General features: G+C 35.3%; 1 protein-coding gene across 10 annotated transcripts in view; it reads left to right on the forward strand.

The window, feature by feature from the left end:
- Uimc1 (ubiquitin interaction motif containing 1) overlaps positions 1-19,224 on the forward strand; it is a 116,631-nt gene that overhangs the window by 94,772 nt on the left and 2,635 nt on the right. For 9 of the 10 annotated variants that reach the window (XM_078049464.1, XM_078049470.1, XM_078049456.1 and 6 more), the window contains 2 exons: positions 14,536-14,614; positions 17,915-18,077. In XM_078049464.1, coding sequence (XP_077905590.1) covers positions 14,536-14,614; positions 17,915-18,077 — 242 coding nt within the window. Of the gene's footprint in view, positions 1-14,535; positions 14,615-17,914; positions 18,079-19,224 lie in introns of those variants that run through there. The other variant, XR_013438744.1, reaches the window with a different exon arrangement.

Genomic DNA, 19,224 nt, shown 5'->3' on the forward strand with positions numbered 1-19,224 from the left:
TATGCTTTATTTGTTAAAGGTACTGCCTTTTTGCTTTTTAGAAATATGTTCCTGTGTTTTGTTGGTTATATCCCTGATCTACCTTTAACGTGTTTGTCTGTTTTAGACACTATTTTTTGGAAACTACCAATTAAATTTGAGGCTTGATTAGATTCATTTTAATTTTGTTCTTTTTGACAAGAGAGCTTCATAGGTGTATTTTTTTTTGTTTGTTACCTCTTCATATAGTATTAGATTGAGAGGCATGACCTGTCTAGTTATCTTTCTTTATATGATTTTAAGATTGATCAATGAGGTCAGCCAAATCCATCTACTAGAAAGCTCCATACCAGCTTTGCTCATTGCTGAAATTTATTATTTCATTGGGATTCTGCAATTATGTGAAAATATTTTTTCTTTTTAAATTTAAGAATGCTTTAAATTAGGGCTGGGGCTGTAGCTCAGTGGCAGAGCACTTGCCTAGCATGTGTGAAGCACTGGGTTTGATCCTTAGAATCACATAAAAAACTAAACAAATAAAGGCATGCTGTTCATCTACAACTACAAATTTTTTAAAAAAAAAGAATGCTTTAAGTTAAAAAATAATTAAAATATTAAAGTGGTACATGTTCATTGAAAAATATGGCAATATAATTGGAAAGTATGAAGGTAAAAATAATCACACTAAAACCAGCCTCTCTTCCCCAAAATTAATATTTTGATATATTCTTTTTCAATATATATTTTGTATTTTTACAAGTATTTAATTCTGCTTTTGAACATTAGGTTGTTTAAGTTTTTCATTGTTATAAATAATGCTTTGACAAAACATCTTTGTTTTTAGTCTCATCTAAATTTGGATGATTGCCTCATAGTAGATTCCTAACAATAATTCATGGGTCAGAAGATATGAATCATTTAAAAAATTTAGATATATATTGTCAAATACCCTAACTAAACTTCCAGCTCTTAAAGAAAAATATTGAGCTGTAAATATAACATTTATAAATATTTATACATATAAATATGATACATATATGACTGTAGACTTTTACTTTTGTAACCTTAATAGGGTGGTGTGCTTCAAGGATTTTTCTTGGTATGGACTCTTCTGTTTTTCTTTGATGTGAGAGCATCACTAAGAATTATTTTTTATGGATACTTTATTCTTTATGCAGAAAGATGTTTAGCAAACTGTGCTAACTCTTCAGTTGCAGGGGCTAAATATAGCATTACTGTACCTTAAGGTCAAGAACTCAACAATCAAGTGTCAACATACCTTATATACAATTAGAGATATGATAAATTGTGGTATAAAGGTATATTAAGAATTGTAATGCAAATAATAATAATAATAAGAGAACTCATGTATAATGGCATAATTTGGAGTGAACATACTTTACAGAGTTATGAAAAATGGTGTTGTGAATAGATAATTATGATTGTAATGCATTCCACTATTGTCATGAATGTAAGAAATTTTAAAAAAGGTTTTTTTTGTTTTTGTTTTTTTTTTAAAGCAAACACATCTCTAAATTTGAAAGGAAATTGCTAGCTACAACTTGTGTTAGGTATAAGAGGCCATGTGTGGCTTTTCTGCAGAAAGGATGTTTGGCAGTCTTAACAGACTTCAAATAATATTCCAGGGCATTTATTTACAGGCTTGAGGCCTCTGAGCATTTATTTGCACATCTATAAAATGGACATTGTGATGCCTACTTTTTAAGGGTTGTTGTAAGAATTTAGGTTTAGGAATTATCAATGTAATCATATAGAATGTTGTTGTTTTTTTTAACTTAGAAGCTATCTCTAGTAGAATAAGATTATTGAGTCTGGTACCTGAGAGAATAAGAATTCATTTATTGATTGGAATGAGGCACACTTAGGGCCTTTATGCTTTGAATTGGACTCTGGAGGTATTTTCATCTAAGTTATAAAAATATTCTGTTGCTCTTAATAAGAAAAAATACTACACCAAATTTCTGAATAAAACACTACCTTGTTAGATTGATTCATTAAGTATACATTTATATAAAGTGCCAATTTAATGCCAAGAATTGAATACTGAAGTAATTAAAGAGAGAGGATGCTGGGGGACATAAATAGGTAAAGTAGTAATTAGTAGGTTGTATGAGAGGTACTGTGGTAGATATGCACATAGGCAAAGTATATGGGTACAGATGCAGGTAGGTTAATAGTTTTTTACTCTTAATTTGTTATGTATGACACAGAATGCATTATAGTTCATATTACACATATAGAGCACAATTTTCATGTCTGGTTGTATACAAAGTATATTCACACCATTTGTGTACTTCATACATGTACTTAGGGTAATGATGCCCATCTTATTCCACTGTCTTTCCTACCCCTATTCCCCCTCCCCTCCTTCCCCTTTGCTTTTTCTAGCATTTTTCTAATCCACCCATTTTGAATCAGCATTCTTATATCAGAGAAAACATTCAGCATTTGGTTTCTTGGGATTGGCTAACTTCATGTGGCATTATATTCTCCAGTTCTGTCAATTTACCTGCAAATACCATGATTTTATTCTCTTTTAATGCTGAATAGTATTCAATTGTGTATATATATCACATTTTTCGTTATCCATTCATCAACTGAAGGGCATCTAGGTTGATTCTACAGTTTAGCTATTGTGAATTGTGCTGCTAAAAACATTGATGTTGCTGTGTCCCTGTAGTATGCTGCTTTTAAGCCCTTTGGGTAGACCGAGGAGTGGGATAGCTGGGTCAAATGGTGGTTCCATTCCCAGGTTTCTAAGGATCTCCATACTGCTTTCCATATTGGCTGTACCAATTCACAGTCCCACCAGCAATGTATGAGTGTGCCTTTTCCCCCACATCTTTGCCAACACTTATTGTTGTTTGTATTCCTAATAGCTGCCATTCTGACTGGAGTGAGATGAAATCTTAGAGCAGTTTTTTAAAAAAATATTTTTTAGGGGGCTGGGGTTGTGGCTCAATGGTAAGAGCACTTGCCTAGCATGTGTGAGGCCCTGGGTTTGATTCTCAACACCACATACAAATAAATGAATAAAATAAAGGTCCATAACATCTAAAAAGTATTTAAAAAATATTTTTAGTTGTAGTTGGATACAATACTTTTATTTTATTTATTTATTGTTATGTGGTGCTGAGGATTGAACCCAGGGCCTCACATGTGCTAGGCAAGTGCTCGATACTGCTGAGCCACAATCCCAGCTCAAATCTTGAAGTAGTTTTGATTTGCATTTCTCTAATTGCTAGAGATGTTGACATTTTTTCATATATTTGTTGATTGTATATCATCTTCTCAGAGGTGTCTGTTCAGTTCCTTGGCCCATTTATTGATTGGGTTATTTGTGTTTTTGGTGTTAAAACTTTGAGTTCTTTATATATTCTAGAGATTAGTGCTTTATCTGATGTGCGTGTGGTAAAAATTTGCTTCCAAAATGTAGGTTCTCTTTTCACCTCACTGATTGCTTCTTTTGCTGAGAAGAAACTTTCATTTGAATCCATCCCATTTATTGATTCTTGATTTTAGTTCTTGCACTATAGGAGTCATATTAAGGAAGTTGGGTCCCAATCCAACATGATGGAGATTTGGTCCTACTTTTTCTTCTATTAGGCACAGTGTCTCTGGTTTAATTTCTAGGTCCTTGATCCACTTTTGAGTTTTGTGCATGGTGAGAGAGAGGAGTTTAATTTTATTTTGTTGCATATGGATTTCCAGTTTTCCCAGCACCATTTGTTGAAGAGGCTGTCTTTTCTCCAATGTATGTTTTTGGTGTCTTTGTCTAATAAAAGATAACTGTAGGGCTGGAGCTGTAGCTCAGCGGCAGAGCACTTGCTTAGCAAGTGTGAGGCACTGGACTCAATCCTCAGCACATGTAAAAACAAACAAATAAAATAAAGGCATTCTATCCATTTACAACTACAAAAAAAAAAAAAGATAACTGTAGTTATGTGGGTTTGTCTCTGTGTCCTCTATTCTGTACCATTAGTCTACAAGTCTATTTTGGTGCTAATACAATGCTGTTTTTGTTACTGTTGCTCTGTAGTATAGTTTACAGTCTGGTATACAGATGCCACCTCTTTTTGCCAAGGATTGCTTTAGCTATTCTGGATGTCTTATTTTTCTAGATCAATTTCATGACTTCTTTTTCTATTTCTATGAGGAATGTCATTGGGATTTTAATTAGAATTGCATTAAATCTATATAATGCTTTCAGTAGTATAATCATTTTGACAATATTTATTCTACCTATCCAAGAACAAGGTAGATCTTTCCATCTTCTAAGGTCTTCTTTAATTTCTTTCTTTAGCGTTTTGTAGTTTTTGTTGTAGAGGTCTTTTACCTCTTTCAGTGTTGCTTCCCAGGTTTTTGTTTTTGAGGCTATTATAAATGGGGTAGTTTTCCTCATTTCCCTTTCAAAGGATTTGTAACTGATTTGTCACTGTCTCCATTTAGAATGATGTTGGCCTGGGGTTTAGCATAGACAGCGTTTACAATGTTGAGATATGTTCCTGTTCCTAGTTTTTCTAGTGTTTTGAACATGAAGGAGTACTGTATTTTGTCTAGTGCTTTTTCTGCATCTATTGAGATGATCATGATTCTTTAAGTCTATTGATGTGATGAGTTACATTTATTGATTTCCATATATTGAACCAACCTTGCATCCCTGGGGTGAACCTCACTTGATCGTGGGGCACTATCTTTTTGACATGTTTCTGTATTCGATTTGCCAGAATTTTATTGAGAATTTTTGCATCTATATTCATTAGAGATATTGGTCTGAAGTTTTCTTTCTTTGATGTTTCTTTGCCTGGTTTTGTAATCAGGGTGATACTGGCCTCATAGAATATGAGTTTGGAAGTGCTTACTCTTTTTCTACTTCACAAAATAACTTGAGGAGTATTGGTATTAGTTCTTCGTTAAAGTTCTTATAGAACTCAGTTGTGTATCCATCCGATCATGGGCTTTTCTTGGTTGGTAGTCTTCTGATGGCATCTTCTGTTTCATCACTCGAAATTTATCTGTTTAAATTGTATATATCATCCTCATTCAATTTGGGCAAATCATATGACTCTAGAAATTTTTTGATGCCTTTGATATTTTCTATTTTATTGGAGTACAAGTTTTAAAAATAATTTATAATTATCTTCTGTATTTCTGTAGTGTCTATTGTGATATTTCTTTTTCTATCATGTATGTTAGTAATTTGAGTTTTCTCTCTCCTTCTCTCTGTTAGCATGGCTAAAGAGTTTGTCAATTTTATTTATTTTTTCAAAGAATCAACTTTTTGTTTTGTCAATTTTTTTGTTTCTTTTAATTTCATCGATTTCAGCTCTGACTTTAATTATTTCCTATCTTCTACTGATTTTGGTGTTGGTTTGTACTTCTTTTTCGAGGGCTTTTAGATGTAATGTTAGGGCATTTATTTTTTGACTTTTTCTTCTTTTAAAGAATGAACTCCATGCAATAAACTTTCCTCTTAGTATTGCCTTCATAGTGTCCCAGGGATTTCGATATGTTGTATCTGTTTTCATTTACCTCTAAGAATTTTTTATTCTCCTCCTTGATGTCTTTTGCAACCAATTGTTCATTCAATAGCATATTATTTAGTCTCCAGGTGTTGGAGTAGCTTTTACTTTTATCATTGTTTTCTAGTTTCATTCCATTATGATTTGATAGATTGCAGGGTAGTATCTCTACTTTTTTGTATTTGCTAAGAGTTGCTTTGTGGCATAATATATGGTCTGTTTTAGAGAAGGATCTATGTGCTGCTGAGGAGAATGTGTATATGCTCATTGAAGGATGAAATATTCTATATATGAGACTAGAAATCTAACTTTTTCTAAAATTTTATTTATTTTTAAAAAATACACGGCAACAGTGGAATGCATTACAATCCTTATTACAGATATAGAGCACATTTTTTCATATCTCTGAATGTAATAATTAAATATATATGTGAAATAAAGCTGTCGGTTTTGTAAAAGAAAGAAAGAAAGAACAGAAAACTCTGGGAAAAAAAGAAATATTCTATATATGTCAGTTAAGTCTAAGTTATTGATTGAGTTCTATAGTTTCTTTGTTCAGATTTTGTTTGGAAGATCTGTCCAGTGGTGAAAGAGGTGTGTTAAAGTCACCCAGAATTATTGTGTTGTGGTCTCTTTGACTCTTGAACTGGAGAAGAGTTTGTTTGATGAATGTAGATGCTCTGTGTTGGGGGCATATATATTTATAATTGTTATATCTTGTTGGTGTATGGGTCCCTTAAGCAGTATGTATCCCTTTAGCTTGAAGTCTATTTTATTTGATATGAGGATGGAAACCCCTGCTTGCTTCTGTAGTTGATGTGAGTGGTATAATTTTTTCCAACCTTTCACCTTCAGTCTGTGGATGTCTTTTCCTATGAGATGAGTCTCTTAGAGGCAGTATATTGTTGGGTCTTTTTTTTTTTTTTAATCCAATCTGCTAGTCTATGTCTTTTTTTTAAATATTTATTTTTTAGGTGTAGATGGACACAACACAAGGCCTTTATTTTTATGTGGTGCTGAACCCAGGTCTCGTCCGTGCTAGGCAAGCGCTCTACTGCTGAGCCACAACCCCAGCCCTAGTCTGTTGTCTTTAGATTGGTGAGTTTAGGCCATTAACATTCAAGTTATTATTGAGACATGATTTGTATTCCCAGCCACTTTTGCTCTTTTTTGTGTGTGTATTTAATTTGTCTTGGATTTCTCCTTTGATTAGTTTTTCCCTTAGTGTAATACCTCCCTGTGCTGATTTTCATCATTGTTTTTTATTTCCTCTTCATGGAATATTTTGCTGAGGATGTTTTGTAGTGTGAGCTTTCTAGTTTTAAATTCTTTTAACTTTTGTTTATCATTGGAGGTTTTTATTTCATCATCAAATCTAAAGCTTAATTTTGCTGGATATAAGATGGTTGGCATCTATTTTCTTTTCAGAGCTTGATATATATTGTTCCATGATTTCCTGGCTTTGAGGGTCTGAGTTGAAAAATCTGCTGAGACAATTGAATTTGGTCTTTTCCTATATGTGATCTGATTCCTCTGTCTTGCAACCTTTAAGATTCTATCCTTATTCTGTATGCTAGGCATTTTCATTATAATGTGCATTGGTGTAGATCTGTTGTAATTTTGTACATTTGGTGTCTTGTAAGCCTCTTGTATTTGATTTTCCAATTCATTCTTCATGCTTGGGAAGTTTTCTGATATCTCATTGAAGAGATTGTGCATTCCTTTGGTTTGAAACTCTGTGACTTCCTCTATCCCAATAACTCTTAGATTTGGTCTTTTGATGGTATCTCATAATTCTTGGATGTTCTGTTCATGGTTTCTTACTATCTTTACTGTGTGGTCAACTTTATTTTCCAGGTTGTATATTTTGTCTTCATTATCTGATGTTCTGTCTTCCAAGTGATCTCGTCTGTTGGTGATACTTTCTATTGGGTTTTTTGATTTATTGTTTCCTTCATTTCAAGGATTTCTGATTATTTTTTTTTCAGTCTATCTCTTTCTTGAAGTAATCTGTTGCTACCTATAGGCTCTCTTATCTCTTTGTTGGAGTGATCAATTTTTGCCTGTATGTGCTCATTTAAGTCATTCTTTAATTCACAGATCATTTTAATTATGAACATTCTGAACTCCTTCTCTGACATTTCATCAACTTTGCTGTCCATGGGTTTTGTTATTGTAGTATCCTAGTTTGTTTGGGGCACTTTTTTTCCTTTGTTTTTTCATGTTGTCTATGTGTCACCCTTTCTTGCAGCGTGGATCTGAGATATTATAGTTTCTACCCTATAATCTTGTAGGATCCATGCAGATTATCTGTACCTCACCTTGATGTTGGGCTTCCAGACCCTGCAGGTATCCCTCGTGGTATGCTACTACAATTAAAGGGGGTGACAGCAATAGTGGAGGTATCTCAAGATAGCAGTGGATGCAATGCCTTTCAGAGATGGGACTGAAAGGGTGCTTAAAACTGTCTTTGGGATGCCTTCTCCAAAATACAGCTGCTTCTAGGCCCTGTCTGTTGTCGAAAGGTAGAGGCTACTGCATGGGGAAGGCTATAGCGATATCTGCAGTGTCCCAAGATAGAAGTGGGTTAGTCCTGGGCTTATGTGTGTGAGGGGGGCACTCAGACCTTCCCTCGGCTTGGGTCCAGCACAGGTCAGTGTAGGCAGATCTGGGCTGGGCCTGTGCTCTGACAGGGGTCTGCCGGTGGCAGGATGGACCTGCCTACCCTAGGTCTGGGTAGGCCCACCATGCAGGTGGGTCAAGTTAATAGTTTTGGTGGTAGAATGATGTGAAAATTCTCACAAGTCCTTTTTGTCATCAAAAAAATGTCATAGGGATTGGTTTAATATTAGTTAAGGTAGGACAAAGGACAAACCATGTCATCATCTAAATGGATGCAGAAAAGTTATTTGGCAAAATTCAACACATTTTCATGATAAAAACTATTCAACAAACTAGAAACAGACAAGAACTTCTTAACTTTATAGAGGGCATCTATGAAAAACCCACAGCTAACACCATACTTAATTGTGAAAGACTAAAAGCTTTCCCTAAGATCAGGAACAAGACAAAAATTTCCTCTCTTGCCACTTGTGTTCTTCATGGCACTGGAGATTCTAGCCAGGACAATTAGGAAAGAAATGAAATGTAAGTCACTCAGATTTTGGGGGAGGAGCAGGGGATACTGGGGACTGAACTCAGAGACACTCAACCAATGAGCCACATCCCCAGCCCTTTTTTGTATTTTATTTAGAGACAGGATTTCACTGAGTTACTTAGCTCCTTGCTTTTGCTGAGGCTGGCTTTGAACTCTCGATCCTCCTGCCTCAATCTCCTGAGCCACTGAGATCACAGGTGTGCGCCACTGTAACTGGCTAAAGTCAATCAGATTTGAAAGGAAGAATTAAACTATTCTTTCAGATAACATCTGAAACCATTCAAGGCCTGAGAATTCAGATGATGAAGGCATGCCACAGAAAGCTTGGATTTCTCTGAATTGATTTCTATTATTTTTAGTTATAGATGGACACAATACCTTTATTTTATTTATTTATTTTTATGTATTGCTGAGGATCAAACCCAATGCCTCACATATGCTAGACATGTGCTCCACCACTGAGCTACAACCCCAGCCCTTGGATTTCTTATAGTGCCCTAGGTAAACAGATTTAAAGCAGACCAAATTAGTGCTGGATATCCCTTAAAGGAGAAGCACTATCTACTAGGACTTTCTGCAGTGCTAGAAATTCTCTATATCTTGGGGTGTCAAATATGGTAGCCACATGTGGCTATTGAGCATTTGAAATGTAGCTCATGGGACTAAGGAGTTCAATTCTAAATTATACTTAATTCTAATTAATATTTAAACTTAAGTAGCCACTAGTCTCAAAGTGGTTGATAATTAATTCTTATAATAGCTTTCCTATTGGGACTAGTCTCTTAGCGCCTGTGAGAGGCAGGTAGCCTTGAGGAAAGCACCATGGTGCCCCTTCTGTCCTACAGCCTCTGTGCTAGGCGGAGGAAGGTGGCCTTTGTTTTTTTTTCTTTTTCTTTTCAAATATACATGAAGTAGAGTGTATTTTGACATATTATACATACATGGAAATAAGTTAGGTTCATTCTTATGGTTGTACATGATATGGAGTTTCACTGGTTGTGTATTTATATATGAACATAGGAAAGTTATATCTGATTCATTCTACTGTCTTTCCTAATCCAGTCCCCGCCTCTCTTCCTTTGTCTGATCCTGGGAACTTCTATTCTTCCCTAGGAAGGGTGGGCTTAGCAAGAATATACACAGCTTTATGGCTTCCCATGGTTTTGAGGTTAAGAGAGAAAAACTGAGGAGACTTTAATCACTGTCATTCTGCCAGATAGATAGATATTTCTTTCTCTATATATACAATTTCTATTCTCCTCATAGGAGTCATTTCCTTCACTATTTATAGTACTAGGCCATATGTTTTTATTTTTGATGGCTTATCTTCTTTGAATTTTGGGAACAAATGTGCTGATGTTTACATAGTATTGATAATCATTCCGTAATGCTTGAGCTGTGTATTTGTCTATTTTGTTTGTATAAATTAGTATGAAAACCGCTTAAGACTTAAGACTTAAATGCTGGACAGCTGGTGGATGTTGGTTTTAAACATTGGCTTAAGTTTCTGGGTAAGGCTAAAATATAAATCTTGAAGAATACTGAAAATTCTATAAACAGATAATAACAAGCAATGTTTGCTTAGGGGTTTCTGTGGTCCAGATACTCTTACAACTTGGAGTATTTGATATGATCCTTACAAAACACATGAGAGTTTATGCTATTAAAATTTCATTTTTCAAAGCAAGGAAACTTGACATGAAGAGGTTATGGAACTTGCCTAAGACCCCACAACTAGTAGAGGCCCAATTTGGACACCTTTTGAACTCCAAAGCCAGTAAACAGTACTGCTTCTTTGCATCTTAACCGAGCCAAGCTACAGTCCTAAATGCAATTCCTTAGGGCATTTCCTGTCCAGTAATAGAAACAGCTGTTAATGGCTATGTATTTATTTATAGGCAGCTCTCTCAGCTTTCAGTGATACCCACCCTCTTCTAACTTGTCCTGTGGTTGTGTTCATACCCCTTTAAAATATTGGCTCTGTCATCTCCCTTCAAGAGGCTCCTTTGAAGGGGCCAGAGTTCCCAAAGGAGAACTGTACCTGTAAGGTCTGGTCAAGTCTACTCTGATCCTAATATTGAATAATAGAATTGCCATATAGTTCCCAGCCATCTGCCAAGTGTCTTCCCTCAAATTCTTTTCTACTATTTATCACTTTTTCTCCTCTTATCTTTTATCCTCTTCTTTCCCAGGAGATGCAGCCTCGTCTTGTAGAAGAATATATGCTTCCTACTAATTAGAATTGTTTTGCATTCCTTGTGCCATTTTTTGTTTTGTTTCTAGTTTTCTGACCCTGATCAGATTATTTGTTATTTCATTATCTATAAAAGAGATAATGATATATGCAAGGCATATATCATGTATAATATATGCCTTGCATATATCATTATATATTGTTGTAAAGATTAAAAGTTATGTTTATGAAATCCCTAGCACAGAATAGATCCTTGTAAAAGTTAGCTCTTTCTTCCCTAGAATCTGTTGATACAATGTAATTGAGCAAATATTTATTAGCATCTACTCTGTATTAGACTCTGCTGAGGATACTGATCAGATTTATTAACAACACAACAAAAGTCCTCAGAGTCTCTGTATTCAGAAACTGCATGGTATAGGAGAGAGAAGGACATTATTTTTTTTAATATTTATTTTTTAGTTATAGGTGGACATAATATCTTGATTTTATTTTTATGTGGTGCTGAGGATCAAACCCGGTGCCTCACACATGGTAGGTGAGCACTCTACCTCTGAGCCACAACCCCAGCCTGAGAGAAGGACAATATAAATGAATTAGAACAAAAATGTGCTCAGTTAATAGAGGTATATATAAAGTGCTGTAAGCAGTTAATTCTTTTTCCAGGCCTATCTGTGGAGAGATTTTCAAGTTTCTTTTATTTGTTTGTTCTTAGAAAAATACATGGTAGTCAAGATGAGGGGACAAATAGAAAGAGGAGGAGGAAAAAAAAGGTTCAGTGGGCTGGGATTGTGGCTCAGCAGTAGAGCGCTCGCCTAGCACGGGAGGGACCCAGGTTCAATTCTCAGCACCACATAAAAATAAAGGCATTGTGTTGTGTCCCATCTACACCTAAAAAATAAATATTTTTTTTAAAAAAAATTCAGTAATTGTGGATTGCCAACTTTTTTGGGGGGGGGGTGCTAGCTGCTTCCCCAAGCTTCCCTGCCAAACCCCGCCTTTTTTTTTTAAAGCAGGGTCTCACTAAGTTGCTTAAGGCCCACTAGGTTTCTTGAGGCTGGCTCCAAACTTGTGATTCTCCTGCCTCAGCCTCCTGAGTCTCTGGGACTGTAGTCATGTGCCACCATGCCTGTCTGAGGTGTCAACCTTTGAGAACTGATTTAGCAAGGCATTTGATGAATCTTTCATGAAGTTGCTTATGTGTGTGATGTTGTTTTACTATGCATACCTCTTTACACCTGTGTTACAATTATTTGAGTGCATGTGCTGTCTCCTTTAGTAAGCTACAAGTTCCTTAAAAGTAAGGACCCTGCCTCAAATTTTCTATATCTTCCCAAATTACTTGCACATTGATGATTCGCAATAAACATTTTCTTGATTTATCATTTAAAAGAAAGTTGGATTGGGAAAAAGACAGGCTTATCTGATAACGTGCCACAGTCCTTGGATGTATTCTTTTTCCCTAGTGATGGATAAAGGTATAGAAATCATGCTTATTGTATATGCAAATGACACAAAGCTGGAAAAGAGAATATGACATCAAATGACAGTCAAAACTGCAGATGATCTCAACGTAGCAGACTATTCAGTTGAAAAGAATAGGGACAAACATACAGTACTGTATTTAAGGGGATAAAAATACTCAGCAACTTCATTAGATATAGAATTAAGAGAACTATGTTGATAACATTTAATTTGAAGATTATTTGGAAGGGTAGGGGATGGATTTTAATTGCCTTTAAGTTCAGTATACCAGGATTGTCAGTAAAGCCTAACAGTTAAGAGTCTTGACTATATTAGTATAATATGAATCCATATAGAATAGCTCATGGTTCTATTCTTCTTTTTATTGGTCAGGCTGTTGAGTGTTGGAGACGGTTTGAGAATGTCATACATGTAGAGAAAAACTGACAAATTGCAATCTGTCTTGAAGAATATAAGTAGGAAGTTAAAAGCTTGGATGTAGGAGTCAGATCTGGTTTTACTGATTGTTTACCAGTTGTGAAAGTTTGACAAAGTCAACCATCTCACTTTGTTTCTATACCTTTAAAAAGGGATGAAGATAGCCAGGTGTGGTGGCTCACACCTGTAATTCCAGTGGCTCGGGAGGCTGAGGCAGAAGGATTGCAAGTTCGAGGCCAGCCTCAGCAACTCAGTGAGACCCTGTCTCAAAATAAAAAGGGCTGCAATCTGGAGGGTCATACTAAAAATTAGCACTAATGGAGGCACTCAAAAAAGTCTGGACTCGGGGCTGGGGATGTGGCTCAAGCGGTAGCACACTTGCCTGGCATCTGTGGGGTGCTGGGTTCAATCCTCAGCCCCACATAAAAATAAAGATGTTGTGTCCACCGAAAACTAAAAAATAAATATAAAAAAAAGTCTGAAATCTAGGTCTTAATAGGGATTGGCCTAGTGAATGGATGTAGTCTCTCCTTTAAAAGAGGCTACATTTTAATGGGGAAGATAAGCAAGTAAATCCAAGGTTATAATACGACTTGTTAGGTTGCATTATAATGCTGACTTATGGAAAAGGTGAATAAATTTATTCATATTCCCCAGTAAATGTAGTTTCCATCAGATTGCTATGTAGCAGTAGAATGAGTTTCCCTAGGAAGAAGTACATTCCCCTTACAGTCAAGACTAGATCATGTGATTACTTATGAGGGGTGTTTATAGAAAGTGTGTAGTAAGTTGGACTCAAAGGGTAGGCAAACTATGGCCAGCTGTGGGCCAAATCCAGCCAAATACCAGTTATAGTAAATAAAATTTGATTGACACAGCTCCACCCATTTGTTTATGCTTCCTGCTACAATGCAGAGTTAAATAGTTGTGATAGAGACCACATGGCCTGTTGAACCTAAAATATTTACCATCTGGACCCACAGAAGAAGTTTGACCCATGAACGAGATAAATAATTCACAGTGTAAGTTATTTCATGAACTAGTAACTTTTATAAATTCTTTGTTATAGGGATTTCACATGTTAAAAGAAAAGAAGGCAGGGTTTGAGTGAACTGATCATTGTTTTTCTTGTTGGCAAAGAATTAAACTGCAAAACACTTAATTAAATAATTTCCAAGGTTCCTTAAGGGTCTATGGTTTTATAAACATATCTTTTGATGTAAGACAAAATATTTGTACATCATCTGAGCTAAAACCATCTATACTCATTGGAAGTGGGACGTGGTCCAGGTACACTGGAAAGGACTGGTTGTATTAACTGTTCTAAGGAGCAGTTTCCTTGTTTATAAATGAAACATTTTGTAAAGATTGGAGATTATAGTAGGTACTCAGCTGTAGCTGTCATTACTGTATTTCATAGTATACCTCATTGAAGAGTGGTTGGGAATTGTGGCTGGGAAAGTGTAGATCCTTCCCTTGATTGCTTCAAGGTGGTGTAATACACAGAAACCTTTCTTGGAGTGAACTAAATCTCAGGTCCTCATGGGTTTAGCAAATAGTTAGGGGAATGTCTTGTGGCTGGTGGTTTTGGTACATGTTATGGGTATTATTCTCAGTGCTAGAAAGGTTGAGGCTTCCCAAATATTGCACTTCTTCCCCCAGACTAGGTTATTAAACTTTGCTTCTTCCTTTATATTTTATTTTTTATACTTAGAGTCTACTGCTAGCTAACATTTTTTTTTCCTTTTCTTGTGTGAAAGTGTTGACTCGGAGACAAAGAGAGGCCAAGAACAAGAGTGACAGCAGGACAACTGCACAGGCTTCCCTAGATATTGACAAGTAAGTAGGTGTGCTGCATTCACAGAGCTCTTATTTAACATGCCGTTGCTTGGACCAAATAAAGAGACCAGTTCCTTACTCTGTATTTCTTTGGCTTGCCAATCACTTCATTGCTTGGATGCTTGGACTTTTTCTTATTTCTATGTTATGTCAATATAAGTCATAACTGCATCCCTTTTCAGTACACTAAAAATGATCCTGCCACCCACTCCACTTCCACATTGCTCTTAGGTTTCTGTTTTCTTTTAATTTGTAAATTGGTATTTGGTGGTTTGGGAAAGCATTGAACATTTTGCTGCGTAATAGTACACAAGTTGAGTTGCAAAAGATTGGGTAATATAGACTTCCTTGGGTTGTGGGTTGCAGTTTGACTAAAAAAAGTTCATTCTAAGGAATGGATCAGGTATATAGGTGCTGCCTCCTGAAAACAAAGAGGTTATCAACACTACATTACCAGTGAGTCACTAGGCAGAAAATGAGCTTTTCAGGTTCTTTTTATTTTTCTTTATTTTTAAAAACTAATACATAGGGGCTGGGGTTGTGGCTCAGTGGTAGAGTGTTCACCTACCATGTGTGAGGCACTGGGTTTGATTCTCAGTACCACATAAAAATAAATAGAGGTATTCTGTCGATCTGCAACTAAAAATTTTTTTAAATAATAACATAAAAATTATACATATTTATGCTGTCCCATGTGTTTTGATACATGTATGTACTATGTAACGTGTAAGTCAAATCAAACATACCTATTTTCTCCAACAGTCACCATTCTTTTACAGTGAAAACATTGAACTAAAAGCAGTATTTTATCCATAGTCACCCTCCTGTGCAAAAGCACACCAGAATTTCCTATTCCTGTAACTGACTATAACTTAGTTTAACACTGATCAACCTCATCCCATCCCTGCCTCCTGTCCCACTCTCTGGAAATCATTCTTCTGCTCTCAACATCTGTGAGATCAGTGTTTTTATATTCCACATATGAGTGAGATCATGTACTACTTGTCTTTCTGTGCCTGTCTTATTTCACTTATGATGGTCTCTAGTTCCATCCACGGTGTCACAAAGGACATGGTTTCAATCTTTTTTTAATAGCTGAATAGTTTTTCATTTTCTTCATCCATTCATCCACTGAGGGATGCTTAGGTTGTTTCCATTTCCACAAAGGTGGGCATGCAGATGTCTTTCTGACATACTGATTTCACTGGCTTTGGATATATACCCAGGAGTGTATATAGTGTACATATATATGGATCATATAGTATTTCTATTTTTTAATTTTTGGGGGAACCTCCATGCTGTTTTCCATAATAGCTTTATTAATTTACATTCCCACCAGCAGTGAGCAAGGATTCCTTTTTTTCCACAATCTTGCCAGCACTTGTTATCATTTGTCTTTTTGATAATAGCCATGCCTTTTGGAGTGAGGTGCTACTGCATTGTGGTTTTGATTTGTAGTTCCTTGATGATTAGTGATGTTGAGCATATTCTCATCTACTTGTTGGCTATTTGTGTGTTTTTGTTTGAGAAATGTCTATATAGGTTTATTCCCCATTTTTAATCAAGTTATGCAACTCTTTAATATTGAGGTTTTTGAATTCCTATGTATTCTTATTTTAAATAACTCCTTTTTACATGTATAGCTTATTTTCTCCCTTTCTATAGATTGTCTTCTTTGGTGATAGTTTCCTAGAAACTTTAATATTTAAAAAATAAAAATTTTAGACTCCAAATTTCAGAGCTGTGTTCCCTAATTCATTTGAGCAGAATTGATCATTTTATCCTTCGGAATTCTATTTTAGTAATATTCCTTTAGGATTGTATTGCAGTTTTGAAAAAAACATTTCTGTGTCCCCAGCTAGTGTGAGATGAAGGCAGATATTTGCTTTCATTTATATTTATGTCCCTAACATCCAATAAAATGTGACTGCAACAGCAATAATATTAACTGTTTATTGGGCACCAAATATTATGTGCCAGTCATTGTTCTAGATGCTTTATTTATTTTGTAACTATATAATAGTGGAAAAGGTATAGTTGTTCTTTTTTAAATAAAGAAATGAATAGAAAATATATGTAATTAATTGGTTAGGATCATGTGGCCAGAAATGGCAAAGCCTATCTGTCTCTAAAACTTCAACTCCTTTTGCAGTGCTGCTATCTCTCATATATAGTGGATAATTGACAAATAAATGCTTAATTATCAATTTATAAATTCAGTTTATTAATTTCAGTGTTTATATATCAATGCATTAATTGATAAATCTTGAAAGGGACACTGGTCTAGCGTTTCTTATAAGGCAGAGATTTGTTTGCATTCTTCCAGATAATTAAGTACTTGTTTAAAGACTTCTGGAGAAATTCTTCCATAGAGCTAATATTTTACTGTAGTTACTGAATAGTAATGACTAGAGAGAGAAATTTAAGCATGTGCCAGAAAGTTTTCTTCAGCTTCTTAAGCTAAAATGCTCTTATGAAGTTAGAGGTATGTACGTTCTGGTAATTATGAGATATAAGACCTTGAGAAGAATGTTCTTTTCTAATAGTGCTGAAGAATTAATTGAGAAATATGTTTCAAGGGCCTTCCACAGGTATTGACGACAGAGAAAGTACTTAATGTATTGATTTTTTTTCTTTGGCCCCAAATAATTCCGGTTTTAATGATATCCAATAAACATTACTTCAAGGGCATACTTTCTTCTCTCTTTCCAAACTATGTTGTTTTAAAAAGACAAAAATAACCATGTATATGAAATTATGCAAAAGCCCCTGGCAAGCCCACATGTTTTAGTAACTTCCTAGTTGATGTTACAGGTTGTAGAGTAAGGAAGTTAGCATATAGACAGACTAGATTTACTAATCAGATTGAGTTCATCCACCTGGTAAAAATGTTATCTTGATTTAATGCTCTTGGTACTCCCTTTTCTGTCAAAATTTTAACTTCTCTTTGAAAAAAAAAAAAACGATTACACTTAATTTCAGAAGAGTTTGACAGAATATTTTATGTCGGAGGAGCAATCAGCATTGTTTGAGATAGTTAGAAGAGCTGATTTCATTACCATCCCACTGCTGCAACAGCAGGATACATAGAAACAGCCAGGGAAAATGCTAATCACTCAGTCCTTTTGATTGGCATGGGGTTAGTTTTATTGGTAATCCCGCTGAGCAAATCTTCATTGGTTGACGTATCTCCTCAGCGAATAACTTCAAGATGTAAAAACACAATTTGAGACATATCCAGGAGCCCAGAGGCAAATGCAAATCTTAAAACTGCTTTTTCTCTCTCTTCTGATTGGCTAGGGTTGAAAAGTGTTATCTTTGTAAATCCCTGGTCCCATTTGGAGAGTATCAATATCATGTAGATTCCTGTCTCCAGCTTGCAAGGAGTAACCAAGGAAATGGACTTGAAGGAAGTGGTAGAGCATGTTCAACTCTGAAAGGGAAGTGGCTGAGGAATCCAAAGGTATGTGGGGAGTGTTTTGGGAAAGTCTACCTAACCCTACTTAATTTTAAGAGGCCATAATAGTTCTTTTCTGGGCTTCCTGTTCCCTCTCCCCTTCCTTCCTGTTATCTTGAAATAGAATTTTTGCTTTTTTTAAATTACTTTTTAACTTAAAAGGTAATTTGGACTAGGGATGTTGCTCAATGATAGAGTGTTTGCCTAGCTTGCACAAAACCCTAGATTCAATTCCTAGCACCACCACCATCAACAACAACAAAACCAAAACCAAAGTAATACATGTTCATTATAGAAAACAATGAAAGTTCAATAGAATTATGAAAAACCAGGAGAAGTCATCACCCATAATTTGCTACTCAAAGATAGCAACTTTTTAAATATTTTGGCTTATTTTCTTCCATTCTTTATACATACACAAGATATATATACTACATGTACATATACACTCTTTATATACACATCATACATAATATTTTATATACACACATACACACACACACATGCATGCTATATATAAAAAATAGGTGTTATCTGGGCTAAGGCACATATATTTTAGACTCTTCCATATAGGATTATATATGCTTTATAATCATATAGTATATAATAGTATAAATTTTTTAGGACTTATAAAAACAATGTGTAGGGGCTATAAAAACAATGTGTAGGGGCTGGGGGTGTGGCTCAAGCGGTATCCCGCTCGCCTGGCATGTGTGCGGCCCAGGTTCGATCCTCAGCACCACATACAGAGATGTGTCCGCCGAAAACTAAAAAAAATAAATAAATATGAAAAAAATTATTTCTCTTAAAAAAAAACAGTGTGTAGTATAAACATTTTTCTGGGTTTATTTTTAAACTACTTTTAACAATTACTGTTAACGTTTGTATCACATATGGTCACCTAACCATTGGACATTTAGATATTTTCATAATCCTTTTGTATTATAAAGCATTTAAATATATTAGTCTGTCTTTGTACCACCAATTATTTATTTAGAATAGATTTCCTGAAATGAAACTATTGGGACAATAGTTCTAAACATTTTTGGGGGGGTATACTAGGGATTCAGCTCAGGGGGACTCAACCACTGAGCACATTCCCTAGCCCTATTTTGTATTTTATTTAGCAACAGGGTCTCACTGAGTTGCTTAG

This window comes from Ictidomys tridecemlineatus, chromosome 1 (genome assembly GCF_052094955.1).
Source record: "Ictidomys tridecemlineatus isolate mIctTri1 chromosome 1, mIctTri1.hap1, whole genome shotgun sequence".
In the NCBI taxonomy this organism is placed as follows: domain Eukaryota; kingdom Metazoa; phylum Chordata; class Mammalia; order Rodentia; family Sciuridae; genus Ictidomys; species Ictidomys tridecemlineatus.